This window comes from Balaenoptera musculus, chromosome 1 (genome assembly GCF_009873245.2).
Source record: "Balaenoptera musculus isolate JJ_BM4_2016_0621 chromosome 1, mBalMus1.pri.v3, whole genome shotgun sequence".
NCBI classification, from domain to species: Eukaryota; Metazoa; Chordata; class Mammalia; order Artiodactyla; family Balaenopteridae; genus Balaenoptera; species Balaenoptera musculus.
In genome coordinates, this window is record NC_045785.1 from 135,269 (window position 1) to 156,603 (window position 21,335).

General features: G+C 67.1%; 1 protein-coding gene across 7 annotated transcripts in view; it reads left to right on the forward strand.

The window, feature by feature from the left end:
- AGRN (agrin) overlaps positions 1-21,335 on the forward strand; it is a 32,967-nt gene that overhangs the window by 9,685 nt on the left and 1,947 nt on the right. The window contains exons 1-35 of one of the 7 annotated variants that reach the window (XM_036870554.1): positions 3,687-4,196; positions 4,807-4,854; positions 8,312-8,527; positions 8,766-8,990; positions 9,079-9,303; positions 9,492-9,698; positions 10,778-10,996; positions 11,071-11,265; positions 11,357-11,557; positions 11,640-11,788; positions 11,876-11,981; positions 12,790-12,906; positions 12,989-13,153; positions 13,309-13,452; positions 13,550-13,674; positions 13,750-13,855; positions 13,948-14,280; positions 14,360-14,497; positions 14,948-15,075; positions 15,233-15,347; positions 15,427-15,546; positions 15,664-16,011; positions 16,237-16,429; positions 16,542-16,757; positions 17,231-17,460; positions 17,553-17,687; positions 17,786-17,882; positions 17,988-18,152; positions 18,268-18,379; positions 18,597-18,608; positions 18,837-18,953; positions 19,083-19,275; positions 19,357-19,444; positions 19,618-19,641; positions 20,699-20,923. In XM_036870554.1, coding sequence (XP_036726449.1) covers positions 4,049-4,196; positions 4,807-4,854; positions 8,312-8,527; positions 8,766-8,990; positions 9,079-9,303; positions 9,492-9,698; positions 10,778-10,996; positions 11,071-11,265; positions 11,357-11,557; positions 11,640-11,788; positions 11,876-11,981; positions 12,790-12,906; positions 12,989-13,153; positions 13,309-13,452; positions 13,550-13,674; positions 13,750-13,855; positions 13,948-14,280; positions 14,360-14,497; positions 14,948-15,075; positions 15,233-15,347; positions 15,427-15,546; positions 15,664-16,011; positions 16,237-16,429; positions 16,542-16,757; positions 17,231-17,460; positions 17,553-17,687; positions 17,786-17,882; positions 17,988-18,152; positions 18,268-18,379; positions 18,597-18,608; positions 18,837-18,953; positions 19,083-19,275; positions 19,357-19,444; positions 19,618-19,641; positions 20,699-20,923 — 5,585 coding nt within the window. In that variant the 5' untranslated portion in view covers positions 3,687-4,048. Of the gene's footprint in view, positions 1-3,686; positions 4,197-4,806; positions 4,855-8,311; positions 8,528-8,765; positions 8,991-9,078; positions 9,304-9,491; positions 9,699-10,777; positions 10,997-11,070; positions 11,266-11,356; positions 11,558-11,639; positions 11,789-11,875; positions 11,982-12,789; positions 12,907-12,988; positions 13,154-13,308; positions 13,453-13,549; positions 13,675-13,749; positions 13,856-13,947; positions 14,281-14,359; positions 14,498-14,947; positions 15,076-15,232; positions 15,348-15,426; positions 15,547-15,663; positions 16,012-16,236; positions 16,430-16,541; positions 16,758-17,230; positions 17,461-17,552; positions 17,688-17,785; positions 17,883-17,987; positions 18,153-18,267; positions 18,380-18,596; positions 18,609-18,836; positions 18,954-19,082; positions 19,276-19,356; positions 19,445-19,617; positions 19,642-20,698; positions 20,924-21,335 lie in introns of those variants that run through there. The other 6 variants (XM_036870510.1, XM_036870563.1, XM_036870544.1 and 3 more) reach the window with 6 other exon arrangements.

The following is a 21,335-nucleotide window of genomic DNA, read 5'->3' on the forward strand; positions in this document are numbered from 1 at the left end:
CCGTTGTCACCTGGGCCTCTGTAGTTGCCCCTGTCTGGAGGTGCAAACCCCTCTCCCCATCCTTCGGGTCTCTGTACAGATAAACCCCCCGCCCCCCCCCCACCCGCCCCTCCGATCTAGTGCACTCTCTGTCACAGGGTAACCTCCCAGGGTGCAGAGAGCTGACCCGACTCGGGACACGCCGCCTGCACTGAGCCTACCCCCGGAGGAGCTCAGACGGGCTGCTGAGGGCGGCTGGGCCCCGGGCAGGAGGAAGGCTGAGTAATGAGGGAGGAGGGAAGCCAGGGGTCAGCGGCCGCAGCTGCCGTCCAAGCCGCCAGCGGCCGCCACCCTACGAGCTGGCCCTGCTGAGCCCCTTCCCCAAACTCTCACTTAATCATACCGCCTGGCGGCGCCGGCGGCGCCGGCTAACCGGCAGAGTGTGGGCCCTGCCCGGGGGCTGGTGGGTGGGCACACAGCCAGCGGACTCAAACCTGGGCGCCTCCCGGCCTCGGCCTCACCTGAGGCGGCGATCGGGGCCCGGGCTGGACGCCGCCTCCTTCCCAGCGGCGGGCCCGGGTCCAGCAGCGACGTCCCGCCGTGAAACGCCCATTGTCTGCTGAGGCCGAGGGGGAGGGGACGGCCGTAGCCTGAGACCGGACACCAGGAGGCCGGGGCTGGGGGAAGGGGCCGCCCTGCTCCGTCCTCTTCCCCTCCCCCACCGGGACGGCCAGACACCTGTGACTCCGGGCCGCCTGGCGGCCGGCGCTCGACTGTTCGATGCGCTTCCCACACAAGCGGGGTACCCTCGAGGTCCCGGCGGTGGGGACAGGCGGACCGCGCGCTCCGCGGGACCAGCCGAAGCGCCGCCGGCCGCGAGACCCGACATTAAAGGTGTGTGCGCACGCGCGGTGTGTGCTCGCCGCCGGGAGGGCGGTGCCGCCCCACCCCCACCCCCTCCTTTCGGGGGCAGCTGGGCCCGGCCCCTCCGGAGTGAGGGAGGGGTCATCTGCGTAAGAAAGGGGTCGGCGGGGGGCCAGTAGGTAGGACTTCCCATCCTCTCTAGACTCCATTCCCCATCTTCCTTCTCAGGGCCAGGGAAGCACCTGGAGGGGCGCAACCACACCGTGTACTTGGGGGCACACCCAGTGTGTGTTGTGTGACCGAGGGGCAAGTTTTGCATTGCATGAAGGCGTGCAGTGTGTATGCACGCAGGTGAGTGTGTGACACCCAGTGCCTGTGCAGACTTGAGTGAGTGGGTGTACATGTATCTGCTTACGTGAGGCCTGGGACATCGAGTGTGTGTGTACACATGTGAGCAGTAGCGTGTTGCTGTGTGTAAGCCCAGAGGGGGGCCGATTCTTGGCTCGGAGAACCCTCTGTTCCTGGGGTCTGAGCCTGCGTGGCCTGGTCAGGGCTGAATGATTTTGAGTCTGAAGATCCCAAAATAGCCCGGGTAGCCTGAGCTCCCCTCCCCCAGCTGGCTCTGAGGCCTCAATGGCCCTTTGTCTCTCTGAAGGCATCCAAGCCCTGTGGGGGCTCAGGCTCGGGCTGGGGCTGGGAGGGACCGGGCTGCATGCGGGTCCCCTTTCCCCAGGCCAGACCTGACAGGCCTTGAGCACCGCCGCCGCCGCCACCACGTGAGCCCTAAGGCCAGCCCATTTGCTGGCAGAGTCCAGGGTCTCTGCCTGGGGGAGGCCTGCCCTGCCAGCACTGGCTCCCACTGATCCCAGGGCTTGCCCCTCCCACACTCTGGTCCCCTTGCCTCCCCTCCTCCAGCAGGGCCCAGCCATGATGTCCCAAGCTGCAGTGGCAGCAGCAGACAGGGCTCCTGTGCGGGCGTGTGCCCAGTGCGTACGTCTGTGGTTTAAACCCTGGCACTGTCTGTGGGCCCCTCCCTGAGTCAAGGGATTCAAACTGCAGTCCTGGGGGCTGCAGTGAGAAGTAAATGGGAAATGTGTCACTGCCTGGGCTCACCACACCAAGCTCTGGGCTCTGGGCCAAGCTCTGCCCGGAGGAGATAAAAAGTCAGATCCTGCCCTGGGTGCTCCAAGTCCGGGGCATCGCCACTCTCAGTGTGGTGTGGGCAGTGCCAGGGTGTGGTGTGGTGAGGTGAGGGGGTGGGAGGCTCCCCTGAGGAGAGAGTGAGGCCAGCCAGGGGCAGGGTCTCCAGGTGGCCTGACAGATTGCTGCTCTGGGTCCATCGCGGCCCGGGGTGGGGGGGGGGACCACTTTGTGTATTGACTTTTCCTGCAAGGTTTCAGTAGACCCTCAGGTTCCAGGGCTCCAAGAGGTTTGAAGACCTCTGCTGTGGGTGATGGGGGACCCGGACAGGGTGGGCTGAGCCCGCTGGGATTTGGTACTAGTGTGCCTGGGCGCAGGACTGAAAGGAGTCCAAGGAGATGGACCTGAAGAACTGGGTGCTGGCTGGCAGGTGGTTGTCCCAGCCAAGGAAGGGGGGGGAGAGCCCACCCGACGAGGAGGGAGTGAGCGAGGTGTGTGTGGGAGGACTCCAGGGACATGTTTGTGAGGCAGCTGCACACGTGATGGGGAGGACGGGAGTCCCGGGTGGGCCGCGCGCCCTGGCCCGCTGTGACGTCAGGGTCTCGACGTTCCCGGAAGGCCTCTAGGGGGCGCTCCAGGCTTGCGGTCTGGGCCTGGAGCCCCGCGACTATTTGCATAACGCTCATTTACATGGGACTCATTTGCATGATCCTGTCACCTCACGGACGCGAGTTGGGGGTGCGCGGATGGTTTGAGGTGCTGCTGTCAGTTCCTAGGGAGGGGTGGCGCACCCTCTGAATTGAGCCCAGCCCACTCCCCACCTGTGTGTATGTACCTGGAGACCCTACCCCCCACAGTGCCTGGGTCGCGCCAGCAGGAGCAGAGACATTGACACGCACACGCGGTAACACGCAGACCGCAGCCCAGAACCGGGTCCTTCGTGCAGGCCGATCCCCCCTGCGGGGACACAGACAGACCCTCGGACACTCCGCCGCGCCGCCGCTCACACGCACAGCCCAGCCCAGCCCAGCCGGGTGGGAGCGGGAGGGGACCCTGTCCCGCCCTACTCTCGCCCACCTACTCGCCCCCACTCCCCAGCCCCCCACCCCGCCCTCACACCTGCCTTCTCTCCAGCTCCAGCCTCCGCTCCCCCTCATCTCCTACCCCGACCCCGGCCCCCATCCCGACCCTGCACCCTCCCCAGCCCCAGCGCCCCACCTCTGCGCCCTCCCCGGCCCCGGCTCCCTTCCAGCCCCGGTCCCCCCAGCCGTCCTCCAGCGCCCGCAGCCCCTGCGTTCTCTTTTGTGCCGTCGCCCTCCCGTCCTCATCCGCCCGAGCCTCCTTGCGGCGGGAGCCGCGACTCCCCGCGGACGCTGGGGTCCCCGGAGGCGTCTTCCTTTGTCTCTGCTCCCCGCCCTCCCTCCGCGGCGCCCCTCGCCCCTCGCTCACCGCCTCAGCCCCGGCCTGGGCGCGGGGAGCGGGCGCGGCCCTCCGCGGCCGGCTCTTTATTCTCTCCCTCCGGAGGCGCGCTCGCTCCTCCCGCTCGCAGCCGGCGCCGCTCCCGCCTCCGCCGGGGACCGAGCAGCCGGGACCCGCCGAGTCCCGGGCGAGGGGCCGCTCGCCGCCCTTCCCACTCGGAGCGGCTTCTCCTGGGCAGCCAGGCGGGCAGGATCCGGGGCTGCGGGACCCCCCGAGGCTGGCTCCGGGAAGACTGAGCCCAGCGGGAGCCCCGCGGAGAGCTGCCGGCGCCTCTGGCCCAGGCGCTGACCGGTGTGGACAGCAGGGGTGGTGCTGGCCCTCGGGTCCTCCCCCGCCTCCCTCCGAGCCCAAACTTGGGATTTCTACTCCAGGAGAATTCTGCACACCTCCCATTATGAGCCTCAAGGGCTGTAGAGGGGGCCTGGCGCCCCCCACTCCCCAGCTGTGACTGGAGCTGAACTTTGAGAATATAGCGGCTGTCAACTGTCCCAGGGGTCCAGGAATGGGGCAAGTGGCACCGAAGAGGCCCAAGGGCACCCCGTGAGGACCGCCACGCCTCAAGAGTGGGGGCTGAGGAGCCCGGGCCATGCCTCCACTGCCGCTGGAGCGGGACCCCCGGCAGCGGCGCGGGGTCTCCCTGCTGGTGCGATATTTCATGATCCCCTGTAACGTCTGCCTGATCCTCCTGGCCACCGCCACGCTCGGCTTCGCGGTGCTACTCTTCCTGAACAACTGTACGTCTGTGGGTGTGGCAGTCTCCTGGGCCCAGGTGACCCTGCCTCTCTGCTCGCTGAGGTCCCCTGCCTCAGCCACCAAAGATTAGGGGACAGGCAGGGTCACAGAGAGGCCACCAGCTGTGACGTGGCTCAGACGGGCCACTGCATCGTCTGGGAACACCATGGGTCGCTCTCCGGATGCCTGGGCCCCCCGAAGGCTGTCTGTGGGCTGGGGGTGGGGGCAGGGGCTGGCCCTCATCCTGAGCTGCAGAGACAACTTTTGTTGGGGGGTTGGGGGCAGCTGGCTACGCTGGGAATGGGGGCTTTGGCAGGGCCTGGGGCTCATCTCGGGAATAGGTGGCCGCCCACATCCCTGCCACTGGGCCTCCCCGACAGGTGTCAGACCATGATGGTACAGCTGGAGGGGCAGAGAAAAGCCAGGGCCTCTGTCTTTGTCCACCGCCAGGCCTCAGCCTCTGTCTTTGTCCACCTTCAGGGCTCAGAGTGGAGCCAGGGAAGGGATGTGTGCAGGCAGGGGTGACCCCTCCAGGCTGGACAATGGGACAGGCTTTGGAAGGACTGGCTCGGGTGGGGGGGGGGGCTGACTTGGAGATTTGTTTTTTTCCAGACAAACCTGGGACCCACTTCACGCCAGTGCCCCCAACGCCTCCGGATGGTGAGTGAGGGCTCTATTGGTGACAGACTGAGCTTGGCAATCTGTGCCTGGAGGGGCGGTGGCACTCTTGGTGGTCAGGGGGCCATTCTTGGGGTGTGTGCATCAGACATGTTAGCTGTGTCTGGAGCAGGAGGAGGCTGGATGCGGGAACCTGGGTCCTTCCTGGGGAGTCCACAGTGGCAGACAGCAAAGGGAACATGGGGTCCGGAGTCCCTGGGCCTGGCCCCATCTTGGCCTCAAAGTTGGGACTGACTTAGTCCTGGAGCCCACAGGTTGAGAGATGGGTCAGAAGATGTGTACAGAGGGCGTGGGGGGCCAGGGGCTCAGGGAGAGGGCCTCGGCAGGACCAACAACAGCTGTCTGAGGAGGGATGGGCGAGTCTGTTCCTGGACTGAGCAGACTGGGCCTGGCCTTCTTGACCTGCTTTGTGGGCTGGGGCCCGGCCTCCCTGGGGGCTGCTGTAATTAAGCTAATGTGAGAGGGGAAGAGAAGAAGCTGTCAGGGCCTCAGGAGGGCAGGGGAAGGGGTGGCCTGGGGTCCTCCTGGGAGAGGGGGCTGCTCCCAGGTCTGCTTTCAGTGCCTGGGCCCCCTGCTGGGCAGGCACGGCCCGGGTCCCTGGAAGTACACAGAGGGCCGTCCACACATGGGATGGGCCGTGAGAGGGGGCAGGTCTGCACTGGGCTGGGGGTTTGGGCCCAGGACTGAGCCTCTCATAGGCGGTGGACAAGAGGCCTGGAGCTGGTTGGATTTAAACACCTTCCTCTCTCCCAGCATCCTCAGCCTTCTCTCCTCAAGCCCCAAGGCCTGCTGTGTCTCTTTTCCTTCACACATGCATTGGCTCGCCCCACAGCCTTCCACATGGGCCCCACACCTGCACTCTGATCCCATCACACATTTTCGGGACAGCTACCCCACATGACCATCGTCATCCCTCCCAGGCGCACACACAGCACATTCTTGGTCACAGGCAGGGCTCAGGGCATGCGCTCCATCCTCCAACCTACCCAAGTCTGGGGAGAGAGTTAAATATACCCACTCCAACCGGCAGAGGCTTTAAAAAGCCACCACCGCCTCCGGCGTCGCACATTGTGAGGGAGCCTTGGGCAAGGAAGGAGTGAGGCTCCTTCAGGAGGGCAAGCATGGCAGAGCCCCAGAGGTGACGCTTAAGGGCCATGAAGCTTGCAGGTCTCTGGGCGCTCCACCTGCGCTAAGGAGGGGCAGCCTGCATGATGAGGGTGCAAGTCTTGGAGGACGAGGAACCTACTGGTCATACAGGAGTAGGTGTCCTTGGCCCAGGGGTTAGGACCTTGGGTGGTGTCCGGCTGGACCAGGGTGACCAGAGGGAGAGAGAGGCTTGAGCCCCAGGGCACAGACAGAGAGCAGCTGGGCAGGGAGCCTGAGGGGCAGTGTGGTGACCAAGTCCTCGGCCATGGGGTCAGGACCCTGGGAGAGACCTTGATCAGCAGGTCCAGTTGAAGCCAGATAGAGCAGCCAGCCAGACGGGGGAAGTGCCCGTGGCTTTGGCCTGGGGGTCCCCAGGGCCTTGGGCAAGTGAGGGCTGAAAGTGAGAGGAAGTGCTAAGGGGAGAGAGAAGGAGAGCGCGGGAGATGGAAAGCGAGGAGAGGGGCTATGAGCAGGCAAAGCGTTGAGCCAGGACAGAGGGGTGGCCGATGTGCGGACAGCTCTGACTGCTCTAGCCATCGCAGCGGCTGACCCCCGACCCTGCACAGAGTGGCGTGCTGGGCCTCTCCAAGCCTTTGCAGGTATTGGCCCCTTTAGCCTCACAGCAACCCTGGAGGGTAGGTTCTATTGTCCCCATTCACTGGAGGAGGTGCTGCGGTATGGCGAGGCGATAACTTGCCCACAGTCACTTGGCGGGTGAATGCCGGTGGGGCAGCCTGGCCCCAGGATCTGATGAAGCATCTGCGTGGGTGCCCAGATGAGGTGGGGGGAGGACAGGGGGGTTGCAGGGAGTTCAGGCTGGGTATCTGTGCTGGCCCCACCCTGGCCTCCAGCCCCAGTTCACTCAGCCTGTGGGCGGTGGGGGCAGGGATTCCCAGACAGACTCGAAGGAGCCTGGGGTGGGCTGTTGCTATGGTGACAGCTCCAGCTCCCCGCGCTGCTCCACCCCCCTCGGAGTTGAGGGTGCTTCCTCCTGCCCCACTGCCTGAGCCTGCTGGGAAGTGATGGGGGGGCACCCCCAACCCCCATAACTTATTAATGGTAAGTGCACCCAATTAAACATTTATTGGATCCAGACAGCCGCAGCCCGTAATGGGCCTGCCCCGCCTATGGGGGTGTCACCCTGGGTGGGAGTCCTGAGGAGTCAGCCTGCCCGCTGCCCTGATACTGTGCTTGGGGGCGGGGGGGGGGGGGCCTGTCCTGACGGCTCTGCGACTCAGTGAGCGGGTGTGTGCTGGTGACACTGCACAGTTGAGAGCTAAAATGTTTAAAGAAGAAAACAGTCGGGTCCGCAGGGCTCGGTGTGCTGGGGTCCCTGAGGAGGTCACGCTGGGTGTGAGGTGGGGCAGCAGGACCTGGGGAGGGGGTGGGGGTGGGGACGTTTCCTGAGGTGGGGGCCCAGGAGGATAGGTGAGGAAGGATGAGGTGTGTGGATACCCGAGGGGCCCTAGGGAGAGACTGCAGCTGGGAGGCCTAGGAGGGAGGGCAGGCCACGAGCCGCAGCAGAGCACGGACCCGGGGGAGGCTGGCTGTGGGGACGTGGAAGGTGGGGGAGTGGGCAGAGAAGAGCCCAAGTGGGGACAGGCCTGAGGAGAGGGGAGGCCTCCAGAGAAGCAGGAAGGGGAAGAAGTGAGAAGAGGGGGGTGGGGGTCGGCGGGGCACTGGGTTCTGGGCCCAGGGTGGAGCATGTGACCTGACCCCAGATAACCCCACCCCCTGTCCTGCAGCTGTGTGACCTCAGGCCGGTCCATGAAAGGCAGAGGAGCTGGTCCCTGGGGAGGTGGCAGGGGCCAGGTGTGGACGGGGACACTGGAGCAGCTCCCAGGGAGGGGGCGGGGCGGGCCGGGGTTCTGAGGGGTAGGTCACAGTCGGAAGAGAGGCTTCGATTCTGAGGTGGGGATGCTGATTCCCTGTGATAGAGGCGGCCTGGGGGCTGTCTGTCTGTCCTCGGTGTGGGGAGTGGGTCAGGAGCAGATGCAATGCCCCTTCCACAGTTGCGGGGCTGAGGGGGGCGGGGGCAGAGAAGGCTCTGCGGTGGTGGCAGGGGGAGGGTTGTTGAGAGGTGGAGGGCATGAGGCCCTGGCTGTGATGGGCGCACCCGGGGTTCCTGCGAGCGCCAGCACGAACATGGGTGGGCACGCATGCGCATGTGTGACCGTCCGTGCAAGATCCTGGCAGGTGTGCGGACGTTGGACTGTGCATGATGACCGGGGGCCTGGAGGCGGCAGGGGCCGGGCCCCTACCCACCCCGTCGCGTCTTCCGCCCCACCCGCAGCGTGCCGAGGAATGCTGTGTGGCTTCGGCGCCGTCTGCGAGCCCAGCGCGGAGGAGCCGGGCCGAGCCTCCTGCGTGTGCAAGAAGAGCCCCTGCCCCAGCGTGGTGGCACCCGTGTGCGGCTCGGATGCCTCCACCTACAGCAACGAGTGCGAGCTGCAGCGGGCGCAGTGCAGCCAGCAGAGGCGCATCCGCCTGCTGCGCCGGGGGCCCTGCGGTGAGTGCGGAGTGCGGGGCGGGGCCTTGGTGAGGGGGATGCGGGGGGGGGGGGGGGCGGGGACTGTGGTGAGGGGGGTGGGGGTGGGTGGGGGTGGGGCCTGCAGTTGGGGGGGTGCGCGGGGGCGGGACTGGAGCGGGCCTTAGTGAGGAGGGATGAGGGGCGCGGGGCCTGTGGTGAGGGGGTGTGCGGAGGGCCGACCGCCGGCCAGCGTGACCCCACCCTGCTCCATCCACAGGGACCAGGGACCCCTGCTCCAATGTAACCTGCAGCTTTGGCAGCACCTGTGCACGCTCCGCGGATGGACTGACAGCCACGTGCCTGTGCCCTGCCACGTGCCTGGGGGCCCCCGAGGGCCCCGTGTGTGGCAGCGACGGCACTGACTACCCCAGCGAGTGCCAGCTCTTGCGGCAAGCCTGCGCCCACCAGGAAAACGTGTTCAAGAAGTTCGACGGCCCTTGCGGTGAGCGCCACCCCTGCGCGTGTAGCATGACCTCAGTCAGTGTGTACACACAGCGGCAGTGCCCTGACCTTCGCCTTCCCGCCCCCAGACCCCTGCCAGGGCTCCCTCAACGACCTGAGCCGCATCTGCCGTGTGGACCCACGCACGCGGCGCCCCAAGATGCTCCTGCGGCCAGAGAGCTGCCCTCCGAGGCAGGCGCCCGTGTGTGGGGATGATGGGGTTACCTACGGTAACGACTGCGTCATGGGCCGAACCGGGGCCATCCGAGGCCTCCTCCTCCAGAAAGTGCGCTCTGGCCAGTGCCAGCCTCAAGGTGGGCGGCTCCTGGGGGAGGGCCCCGTCCTGGCACTCTGCATGACCCAGGGCCCTGCCTGTCCCCACCCTCCCCTGCATGCCTCATGGGTCCCCACTCATCACCTTGTGTGCCCGTGGTTCCCCTGCACATCCCAGCGTGGGGGCTGGCGTGGTACTCTGGCTCTTCTGATCTCCTTGCCCCCCCAGACCAGTGCCCAGAAGCGTGCAAGTTCAGTGCCGTGTGTCTGTCCCACCGAGGCCACCCCCGCTGTTCCTGCGACCGTGTCATCTGTGATGGGGCCTACAAACCCGTGTGTGCCCACGACGGGCACACATACGACAATGACTGCTGGCGCCAGCAGGCCGAGTGTCAGCAGCAGCGCAGCCTGCCCGCCAAACACCGGGGCCCGTGTGGTGAGCACCGTGGGCGGGCTCCGTGCTGCGAGCAGGCTGGTCCGGCAGTCCCCGCTGCCTGTCATCACATGCCATCTCCATCCTGAGTCATGCTTCTCCTTCCTGGGGTTGTGGGCGACAGCTGGTCACTCTGGGGAGGCTTGGCAGGGCTGTTGTCCGTCAGCGGGCTCTGGGGTGGTGGGATCTGTCAGGAAGGTGCCTGCAGCACCTGGGGGGATGTGGGGCAGAGGCAGGGGTCCATGGGCAGGCTCCCTGGTACCTGCCCGACAGCCCTCAAGTCCTCCGGGTCCCACACTCTTGGGACACACAGCCCCCTTAGAGGCAGCGTCTCAGTCGGGCTTCGAGGGACCAGGAAGGGGCAGAGACGGCGTGTCCTGCGTGGCGTGGCCTGGGGCTCCACCCACCTCTAACTCCGTCCCCGTCGGCCGGTCTGTCCATCTTTCCGGTCTCTCTTTCTGCGTCTGTTTCCTCTCCTCTGCTCTCTCTTCCCTCTTGGCTCCACCTCTTGTGTCTTCCAGCCTGACCTGCTGGCAGGATGAGGTACCGCGCCTGCCGCCAGGAGCCCACAGCCCGAGGTCTGCCCCCCGCGCGGCAGGGGGGGGGTGGCTCGCTGCTGCCTGGCCTTGTGGTCCTCAGAGCAAGTGGACAGACACCTCCCCCCCCGTGTGGCCCTGGGTGTGGCTCTGGGTTGCAGACTCCTCCCCCCACAGAGAGAGCACCCCCCCCATGCATGGGTGTCCCAGGGCTGCTGGTGGTCAGGGGTCAGTGGCCTGGGTGGGCTGGTAAACCTGGCCCTCCCACCAGCCCCTGAGATCAGTCCAGAGGCTGCTGTGTCTAGAGGGCAGCCCCGCCCCCGGCTCACGCAGGGACCTGGGGCCGTTAGAGTCTGTGTGCCTGTCCATGTCTGTCCTGCGTCTGTCCCTTTCTCTGCTGTGTCCTGTGCATCCCGCCCTTCTCCTGGTCCACTCTTCCTACACCATCCCCACCCTGGGAGAGGGTCTGCTGCGTGGGGCTGGGGGCTTTGTGCGTTGCCTAGGAGAGCAGGTGGGGACCCTGCTGAGTGCCCACATTCTCCCCAGACCAGCCCCCATCCCCATGCCGCGGGGTGCAGTGTCCATTTGGGGCGATGTGTGCTGTGAAGAATGGGGAAGCCGAGTGTGCGTGTCAGCAAGCGTGTTCAGGCATCTACGATCCCGTGTGTGGCAGCGATGGCGTCACGTACGGCAGCACGTGCGAGCTGGAGGCTACGGCCTGCGCCCTTGGGCGGGAGATCCGGGTGGCTCGCCGAGGACCCTGTGGTCAGTGGTGGATGAGTGGGTCTAGCTGGGGGGTGGCCGTCCTGGCCACCGTGGTGATGGAGCCTTCTCCCCAGACCGCTGTGGGCAGTGCCGCTTTGGAGCCCTGTGCGAGGCTGAGACCGGGCGCTGCGTGTGCCCCTCCGAGTGCGTGGCCTCGGCCCAGCCCGTGTGCGGCTCTGACGGGCGCACGTATGCCAGCGAGTGTGAATTGCACGTCCACGCCTGCACACGCCAGATCAGCCTGCACGTGGCCTCGGCTGAACCCTGCCGTGAGTGGGGCTGGGGGCACCCGGCGGGCTGTGGTCCTGTGCCTCCTCCACCCAGTGTCAGCTGACCCCCGCCCGGCCCCGCCTTCTGCAGAGACCTGCGGAGACACAGTGTGCGCCTTCGGGGCCGTGTGCTCAGCGGGGCGGTGCGTGTGTCCCCGGTGTGAGCGCCCTCCGCCCGGCCCCGTGTGTGGCAGCGACGGCGTGACCTACCGCAGTTCTTGCGAGCTCCGCGAGGCGGCCTGCCAGCAGCAGATGCAGATAGAGGAGGCCCGGGCGGGGCCGTGTGAGCAGGGTAGGCTCGGGGGCGGCTGGTGCGGGCTGCTGGGCGCCAGCCTCGGCCGGGACCCCGAGGTGACCTGGCCTCCTCCCCGCAGCCGAGTGCGGCTCGGGCGGCTCGGGCTCTGGAGAGCACGGTGAGTGTGAGCAGGAGCTGTGCCGGCAGCGAGGCGGCATCTGGGACGAGGACTCGGAGGACGGGCCGTGCGTCTGCGACTTCAGCTGCCAGAGTGTCCTGAGGAGCCCGGTGAGGCCCCCACCCTCCCCTGACTCCCCCTGGGCAGGGAGGCGGGGGCCGTGGCCGCCCACACCTGCCCTGACGCCATTCCTCCAGGTGTGCGGCTCGGACGGGGTCACCTACCGCGCCGAGTGTGAGCTGGAGAAGGCCAGGTGTGAATCGCGGCCAGAGCTGTACGTCGTGGCCCGGGGAGCCTGCCGTGGTGAGTGGGCGTGCGGGCGTGTCCGGCTGTGTGTGGGCACACATGCGCCTGTGCAAAGGTATGTGTGCCCACGGGTGTGAGGCTTGTGGGGGTCCGTGTCTTGTTCGAAGCTGTCGCGTGTATGCCCCGGTGGGCCTGTGTGAACATGTGTATTGTGTGTGCAGTGTGTGCTGTTAGTGCATATCCGTATTTGTGCAGCTGTGGTGCGTGGACGTGTGTGCCTGCCGCTCAACAAGTGTGCGCTAAGCACCTACTGTGTGCAGGGGGGCATCAGTGAACCAGCGAGGCCCACCCTCCGGGCACTTTTCCTTCTGGGAGGAGACTGATGGTGACCGGCAATCGTTGTATCTTTGTGCACGCACAAGTGCGCCTGTGTGTCTGCGCGCGGGGGAATGTGGCGTACGTGTGTGCCTGCCACCTTGCAGAGGCCCACTAATCCGAGCGTGTGGCTCTGGTTGTACGTGTGTGCACGGGGCTTCATGTCCACGATCTGTGGCTGGTTGTACGTGTGTGCACGGGGCTTCATGTCCACGATCTGTGGCTGGTTGTACGTGTGTGCACGGGGCTTCATGTCCACGATCTGTGGGCGTTTCACATGTTGCTGGTACCTGGTGTGCAGACACATTATTGTTCTCTTATGTGGTATGGGGTTCTCACCTGTGACCCGAGCTGCAGACCCACAGGCCCTGGTGGGAGCCGGCATCAGGAGGGCTGAGTGGTGACGGCGGGGGCGGTTGAGGCAGAGTGGCCGTGCCCAGGTTGAGCGTCTGGCCCTGCCTGGCATCTCAACCCCTGCCCCTCCCTGCAGCCCCCACCTTGGCCCCGCTGCTGCCTGCGGTTCCCCTGCACTGCGCTCAGACCCCCTACGGCTGCTGCCAGGACAACATCACTGCTGCCCGGGGCGTGGGCCTGGCTGGCTGCCCCAGTGAGTACCCGAGCCTGGCCCTGACCCGCAGCCAGGCAGAGCCACGCAGCAGCAGTGACCCTGTCTTGCCCTGGCCTTGCAGGCTTGTGCCAGTGCAACCCACACGGCTCCTACAGTGGCACCTGTGACCCGGCCACAGGCCAGTGCTCCTGCCGCCCGGGCGTGGGGGGCCTCAAGTGTGACCGCTGTGAGCCCGGCTTCTGGAACTTCCGTGGTATCGTCACCGATGGCCGGAGCGGCTGTACCCGTGAGTGGCAGGGCCCGTGACCGGTCCCCAGCTGAGCGCTGCTGCCTGCCTGCCCTGCCCCTGTTCTCCTCATCCCCCCTGGCAGGGGCTGGGCCAGGCTCTGGAGCCCTTGGGGAAGCCAGGCACAGATCTCAGCCTCCTCCCCTGCTTCCCAGCCTGCAGCTGTGACCCCCAGGGTGCCGTGCGGGACGACTGTGAGCAGATGACCGGGCTGTGCTCCTGTAAGCCTGGGGTGGCAGGACCCAAGTGCGGGCAGTGTCCAGACGGCCGTGCCCTGGGCCCTGCTGGCTGTGAACCAGGTGAGGGCCAGACCTGGCACTGCCCCCTGTGCTGGGGATGAGGCCGTCATAGGGACGGGCTTTCCTGAGCCAGTGGGCTCTCCCGTGTCTGCCCCAGACTCTTCGGCACCCGAGACCTGTGCTGAGATGCCCTGTGAGTTCGGGGCGTCCTGCGTGGAGGAGGCTGGCTCCGCCCACTGCGTGTGCCCAACACCCGCCTGTCCAGGGGCCAATGCTACCAAGGTGAGGGATGGGTAGTGTGGAGGGTAGCGGGGGTGCGGAGGGGCCTCCCCCCATCATCTGTGCCCTGTGCCCCAGGTCTGTGGGTCAGATGGAGTCACCTATGGCAACGAGTGCCAGCTGAGGACCATTGCCTGCCGCCAGGGCTTGGACATCTCTATCCAGAGCCTCGGCCCTTGCCAGGGTAAGGCCTTACCCACTGCCCCAGACTGACCAGGAAGACCTGACCCTGCTCTGACCACCAGCCCCACCACCTGGAATCTCCTCTCCTTACAGAAGACATCACTTCCGGCCCCCGTCCGACATCCGCATCTGTGGCCACCTCAGGGCTTGACCTGAGCAAGGCACTGCTGCCTCCACCCAGCGCCCTCTCCCTGGCTCCCAGCAGTACCCCTCGCAGCCGGCCCACCTCTCGACCCGCATCAAAACCTTGGACCACCGCCAGCATCCCCAGGACCGCTGCAAGGCCCGTGCTGACCATGCCTCCCACGGCCCCCTCCATGGCAGCCAGCCTCGCCACATCTGCCTTTGGCGAATCTGGCAGCGCTGATGGGAGCGGTGACGAGGAGCTGAGTGGTGACTTGGAGGCCAGTGGGGCTGGCTCAGGAGGTGAGCACAGGCTCCGGGACATGGGGGCAGGGCCCAGGAGGGCTGCATCTGGGGCTGGGCTCAGACGGCACCTCCCCAGGACTCGAGCCCCCTGAGAGAGACAGCGCTGGGACCCCCGGGCCACCCATGGAGAGGGCTTCGTGCTACAACTCGCCTATGGGCTGCTGCTCAGATGGCAAGACGCCCTCACTGGACGCAGAGGGCTCCAACTGTCCTGGTGAGTGGGTGGCCGGGGGCCAGGGCGGAGCGTGAGGAATGGCCTGGACGCATCCAGGGATGCCGTCTCTCCTCCCGGCCACGGGCCTGTCCAGCAGGTGGGCTCCCAGGGTTTGTGATCTTCTGATCTTAGCACACACGTGCAAGCGGTCTTGGGAATTCAGTACATGCAGACATAACGTGTGTTCTCGGCCCCCGCACATGCGTGGGTGCCCAGGACCCCGTGGCTAACCTGTTTTTCCTGTTGCAAGCCGGCCTGGGGCACTGCTCCAAGGAGTCTGTCTGGTAACCGATGCCAGCCCTGCCCCGGGGTCCCCACTAACCTCATGACCATCTAACTAACCGCCACCTGCCCTGCACCCCGCGTGGCTTGCTGCTGGGGCCTGTGCCCATGGCTGGCCCAGAGGCCAGGCAGGTGCCAGGCAGGACCTCACTGCTCCCTCCCCCGCAGCCACCAAGGTGTTCCAGGGTGTGCTGGAGCTCGAGGGGGTCGAGGGGCAGGAGCTGTTCTACACGCCGGAGATGGCTGACCCCAAGTCCGAGCTGTTTGGGGAGACCGCCAGGAGCATCGAGAGTGCGGTAAGTGTGGGGCCGTGGCCAGGGTGGCAGCCCCTACCCAGCCACTGGCCTTTTTCCCAGGACAGGCCCAGAGAAGCGCTGGGGTGGGTGGTGGGGGAGGGCCCAATGGTCCAGCCTCGGTGGCTTCCCGGAGCCCTAACTCACTCTCCACCCGCAGCTGGATGACCTCTTCCGGAACTCGGACGTTAAGAAGGACTTTCGAAGTGTCCGCCTGCGGGACTTGGGGCCCGGCAACTCCGTCCGAGCCATTGTGGACGTGCACTTCGACCCCAGTGAGCCCCCACCCCAGTCCCCCCGGGCAGTGGGGGGGCCGCCCTGGTCTCCACCATGCTCAGGGTCCCTCCTCCCCAGCCACAGCCTTCAGGGCACCCGATGTGTGCCAGGCCCTGGTCCGGCAGATCCAGGCATCCAGGCGCCGGTCCCTGGGCGTGAGGCGGCCTCTGCAGGAACACGTGCGGTTCATGGACTTCGGTGAGAGCCTGGTCCGGCCGCCAGCTGCAGCTTGTCCCCACCCTCCGTCCCCCACGCCGCGCACTGCGCTCGGGATCCCTGCGCCTCGCGGATCCTGACGGTTTCCCCTACCCCCAGACTGGCTTCCTGCGTTCTTCACGGGAGCCACCCCTGCTGCAGCCACGGCCAGAGCCACCACTGTGGCCCGCCTGCCACCTTCGGCTGTGACCCCTCGGGCCCTCCATCCCAGTCACACGAGCCGGCCCGTCAGCAGGACCACGGTGCCCCTCACCGCGCGCCAGCCCCCCACCCCTGCCCCCAGCCGCACGCCTGCACGCCGGCCTCCGCCCCCAGGCACCCAGCAGCCCCCACGGCCCTGTGACTCCCAGCCCTGCCTCCACGGGGGGACCTGCCAGGACCAGGGCTCAGGTGGAGACTTCACCTGCCGCTGCACGGCGGGCAGGGGGGGCGCCGTCTGTGAGAAAGGTAAGGTCGTCCACGCGGGGGAGGGGCAGGGAGGCAGAGGGGGCCAGGTTGGGGAGGGCCGGGCCGCTGGGAGTCGGGGGCCGGGCAGGGGGGCCAGGCTGGGGCGAGGGGCGGGTTGGACCCCCTGGCCCAGCGCTGGGGACAGGGCTGGGGGTTTCAGACCGGCAGTCAGAGCCCGGGCAGCCGGGTCCTCTGTGCCCTCCACTGTCCCTCCGTCTCCTGCAGCACTGCGCCCCTCCGTGCCGGCCTTCGGGGGCCACTCCTTCCTGGCCTTCCCCACCCTCCGTGCCTACCACACCCTGCGCCTGGCGCTTGAATTCCGGGCGCTGGAGCCCCAGGGTCTGCTGCTCTACAATGGCAATGCCCGGGGCAAGGACTTCCTGGCACTGGCGCTGCTGGGGGGCCGCGTGCAGCTCAGGTGGGTGGCGGGCGGTTGGGGGGTCAGGGATGAGGGTGGGGGCTGGGGGGCAGGGCTAGCCTGTGGTCCTGGCTCCGTTTGGCTGTCCCGAGCGCCTGTTCCCGCCCCCCAGGTTCGACACAGGTTCGGGGCCCGCGGTGCTGACCAGCTCAGTGCCCGTGCAGCCCGGCCGGTGGCATCACCTGGAGCTGTCTCGGCACTGGCGCCAGGGCACTCTCTCGGTGGACGGTGAGACCCCTGTCCTGGGCCAGAGCCCCAGTGGCACTGACGGCCTCAACCTGGACATGGACCTTTTTGTGGGTGGCGTCCCGGAGGACCAGGCTTCCGTGTGAGCATGGAGGAGGGTGGGGTGGCCCCGACCGCAGACCCCCGACCTTGGCCCTGATCCCTGACTCTTGGGGGTGGCATCCGGGAGGTCCAAGCTCCCTGTGGATAACAAAAGGGTTGGAAGGATGGGTGTGGACCACGGCTGTGACCCCGGCCTCAACCCCAGCCCTTGACTGGGATCCTGATTCTGTCCTGATCCTGAGGACCAAGCTGCCGTGTAATCACCAAGGAGGGGCTGGGCTGGCCCTGCCTGACCTTCAGTCCCGACCCTTGACTCTCAACCCAACCCACCTCCTGATTCTGTGGGTTGACTGTCCATCTTGTGAGGACCAAAAGAGGGGTTGGGGATGGGGAGCAACCCTGACTCACGGCCCCGGCTGATTGAGGAACGCCAGTGTGACAGTTGGTTGTGAGAGAGGACAGAGAGCTCTGGTCTCCGGCCTCTGACCCCTGACCCTCTCATCTTGGTGGCAGGGTGCTCGAGCGGACCTCTGTCGGCGTCGGTCTTAGGGGCTGTATCCGCTTGCTGGGCGTCAACAACCAGCAGCTGGAGCTGAGTGACTGGCAGGGGTCTGCGACCCGAAGCTCCGGAGTGGGCGAGTGCGGGGACCACCCCTGTGTGCCTAACCCCTGCCTCGGCGGGGCCCCGTGCCAGGCCCTGGAGGCCGGCATGTTCCACTGTCGGTGCCTACCCGGCCGCTTTGGTGAGGGCGGGCCCTGGGCCAGGTGCTGGGGGGACTTGTGTGCCTGTGCTTGGGACTCAGGCCTCCTGGGACCCCAACCTGCCTCCCTCCAGGCCCGACCTGTGCTGACGAGAAGGACCCTTGTCAGCCGAACCCCTGCCATGGGGCAGCCCCCTGCCGCGTGCTGCCCCAGGGCGAGGCCAAGTGCGAGTGCCCCCGGGGCCGGGAGGGCAGCCTCTGCCAGACAGGTGGGGACAGCGGCGCTCAGGGCAGGGAGGGCGGCGGGGGTGAGGGGGCTCTGGGGTCAGGGCCCGGCACCCCGTGTGATCCTCTCCTGTCCTCACAGCCTCAGAGCGGGAGGATAGCCAGCCTTTCCTGGCCGACTTCAACAGCTTCTCCTACCTGGAGCTGAAAGGCCTGCACGCCTTTGAGCGGGACCTGGGGTCAGTTGGGCACAGGGGTGGGTGAAGGGAAGCAGCCCGCAACCCCATCCCGCCATGGGGTGAGGGGGCACCGAGACACCCCCGCCTGCCCGCATGCGACCCCAGGGAGAAGATGGCACTGGAGGTGGTGTTCCTGGCCCGGGGCCCCAGCGGCCTGCTCCTCTACAATGGGCAGAAGACAGACGGCAAGGGCGACTTTGTGTCGCTGGCACTGCACGACCGTGTCCTGGAGTTCCGCTACGACTTGGGCAAGGGGGCAGCAGTCATCAGGTGGGCCGCACGGGGGTGCAGGGGGCCGGCCTGGGCGCCTGCGCAGTGTCCCCCAGGCCCCTGCCGGGCAGGCCGGCTGAGCCCCAGTTTGCTCACGGCGCCCCCCCTTCTCCAGGAGCAAGGAGCCAGTGGCCCTGGGCGCTTGGACCAGGGTCTCCCTGGAGCGAAACGGACGCAAAGGAGCCATGCGGGTCGACGATGGGCCCCGTGTGCTGGGGGAGTCCCCGGTGAGCGAGTGTTTCCCGGGCTGCTGCACCTGCTCCCGCCGCCCTCCTCCTCCTGGGCGGCGTGCGGCCCCCGCCCCGCAGCCCGCGCTCACTGGACTGTTTTCTCTCCTCTGCCCCGGGCCTCTGTCTGTGTCTCCTCTCTGCCCCCACTGCTCCCTGGCCCTTGCTCTGCAACCCCACCCCGCTCGCCCTCCGCTCTCCGCTCTCCGGATGCCAGAAATCCCGCAAGGTACGTCCCCTCTCACCCTGCTGCACCCTCTTCTGCCACCTCCGCCCCTAGAGTAGCTCCCCACCACTAAGCCCGCGCGTGGCCACGTCTGTGATTAACTCTGCTTCCACCAGGCTGGAGGGCGCGGGGCGGGTCATCACCAGCGGGCGGGCCCTGGTCTGGGGCTCGACCTGTTCCTGCCCGGTGGGGGGGCTCCACAGCCCCTCACCCTGCCGCACCTCCCCCCAGGTGCCGCACACCGTCCTCAACCTGAAGGAGCCGCTCTATGTGGGGGGCGCCCCTGACTTCAGCAAGCTGGCCCGGGCAGCCGCCGTGTCCTCTGGCTTCGATGGCGCCATCCAGATGGTATGTGGGGCGGGGGCGGTGCCCTGGTACAGTCTCGAGGGAGGGCCCATCCCAGAGGGGGCTTCTGTCCTCCGGGGGTGGGGGCTGTCCGGGCAGGCTGGACAGAGCCTCTTGCTGCCCATCCCGCAGGTCTCCCTGAACGGCCGCCAGCTGCTGACCCGGGAGCACGTGGTGCGGGCGGTGGACGTCTCGTCCTTTGCAGGCCACCCTTGTACCCGGGCCGAGGGTCACCCTTGCCTCCACGGGGCCTCCTGTCTCCCTCGGGGGGCCTCCTACGAGTGCCTGTGTCCTGGGGGCTTCTCGGGGCTGCACTGCGAGAAGGGTGAGGGCCAGGGCACAGGGCCGAGGCTGGACGGGGCGGGGGGAGCCCGCCCGTGGCCGCGCTCACCCCGCTGTCTCTCAGGCCTGATTGAGAAGTCGGCCGGGGACCTGGACACACTGGCCTTTGACGGACGGACCTACATCGAGTACCTCAACGCCGTGACGGAGAGGTAGTGTGCCCCCCGGAGCCAGGCGCCCCTCCGCCCTCCGCTCTCGGGTCCTGTCTGCGCAGCCGCACAGGGCCAGACGCGGGACCCTCCACTTCTGCCCCCGGCTCTGTGCCCACCTCCGCCCCTCCTCCACCCTCCTTCCTTCTCACTGTCTCTGTCTCTTTGATTCCAAGCGAACTGACCAATGAGATCCCAGCGTAAGTAGCTCCGCCTCCACCCTCGCTGTCACCATCCTCTGCTCCTCACCCACCGGGCAGCACATCCCAAGGGCGAGGGCGGAACTTCCGTCCCCAGTGGAGGAGGATGGGGGGTTTGGGGGTGCTGTCTGTGCTGCCCGGGGCTCAGTTTCCCAGCTTGGAAGTGGGGAGTCACCCCTTTCCCAGATGTGTGTTGAATGCCAGCCCACCCCTCCACCCCCTGCAGCTACTCGCCTCACCACAGGGCACCGGCACGGCGTGCACGCGTGTGCACGCTTGTAAACGCGCACATTCATGCCCACGTGTCTGTGTGCACACACGAGCACGTGTGTCTCAGTGTGCACGTGAGCCCATGTGCTCCCGCGTGTGCGCACATCCACGTGTGTGGGGGGCCATCCAGGGCTCCCTCCCGACCAGGGGCCCTCGGTCTTCCTTCCATATCACCCATGCCCCAGCTCTTCCCCCTGCCCCTGGCCTGGGCCGCGCCCACCAGCTCGGTGTCTGCCCATGTGTGTTGCACGTGTGTCATTGCCAGGGCTCCCTGGGGGGCGGAGCCAGTGTCCCAGGGTCCTGTGTGTCTTCCACGGGTGCTTGCTCCTCCCACCTTCCCCTGGTGAAGAGGGGGTGTGGGGAGGGGCTGCTGCTGGGTCCCGCCCCACCCTGCGCTACCGCCCCTCTGTCCCCCCCGCTCACCTGCCTGCCTCTCTTCCTGCATCTAAGCCCTGAAACTCTGGATTCCAGGGCCCTTCCCAGGTGAGCGGCGGCCCCTGGCCCCTGCTGTCTGCCTGTTGCCTTCCCGTCTCTCTGAGCATCTCTCTGCCGAGCTGTCCCTGTGTCTGTCCACCTCGCTCCTCTGATTGCCCGTCTGGCCCCACCTCCCACCATTCACCTCTCGGCCCATCTGTCCCACTAGCGGTGTGCACCACCTGCCCGTCCAGCTGCCCCCGGGGCATCACTAGCCCTCATGGCCTCTGCAGTCATGCCCCTCACCTTCCTACCACCCCTACCCCGTCCCCACCACCCTCCCAGAGGTCCTGACCAGCCCTCTGCCCACCAGCGAGAAGGCGCTACGGAGCAACCACTTTGAGCTGAGCCTGCGCACCGAGGCCACGCAGGGGCTGGTGCTGTGGAGTGGCAGAGCCACGGAGCGGGCCGACTACATCGCACTGGCCATCGTGGACGGGCGCCTGCAGCTGGCTTACGACCTGGGCTCCCAGCCCATGGTGCTGCGCTCCACCGTACCAGTCAGCACCAACCGCTGGTTGCGGGTCAGGGCACACAGGTCAGCAGGGAGCCTGGGGCCACCAAGAATAGCAGCGGGCGCTGCCTGGACTTGCCCGGCCAGGGCATGCCTGGCCACTCGTGGCTAGGGTAGGAGTTTGGTAGGGGGAGGAGGGTGAGTAGGGCTGGTGGCCCGACCTGAGGTCACTGCCAGTGCGGGGGGAGGGATGAGAGGGTACAGGAGAAGCAGTGATGGCCAGGGAACCCCTGATCTGAAAGGGGTTTCCCTGCTCTACCCAGACGCCGGCTGGGGACATGTCCCTCTGGTCTGAGCCTTGGCCGTCCCCTCCAGCAAGGCTTGACCCACAGGAGGTCCCCCTGCCCTTGGCCATCTGGTGCTCTCCTGGGGTCAGTGCCACTCCATCCTGGCCCCCACGGGTGACACTTGGTGACGGTCCCCAGGGTGTGGTGTT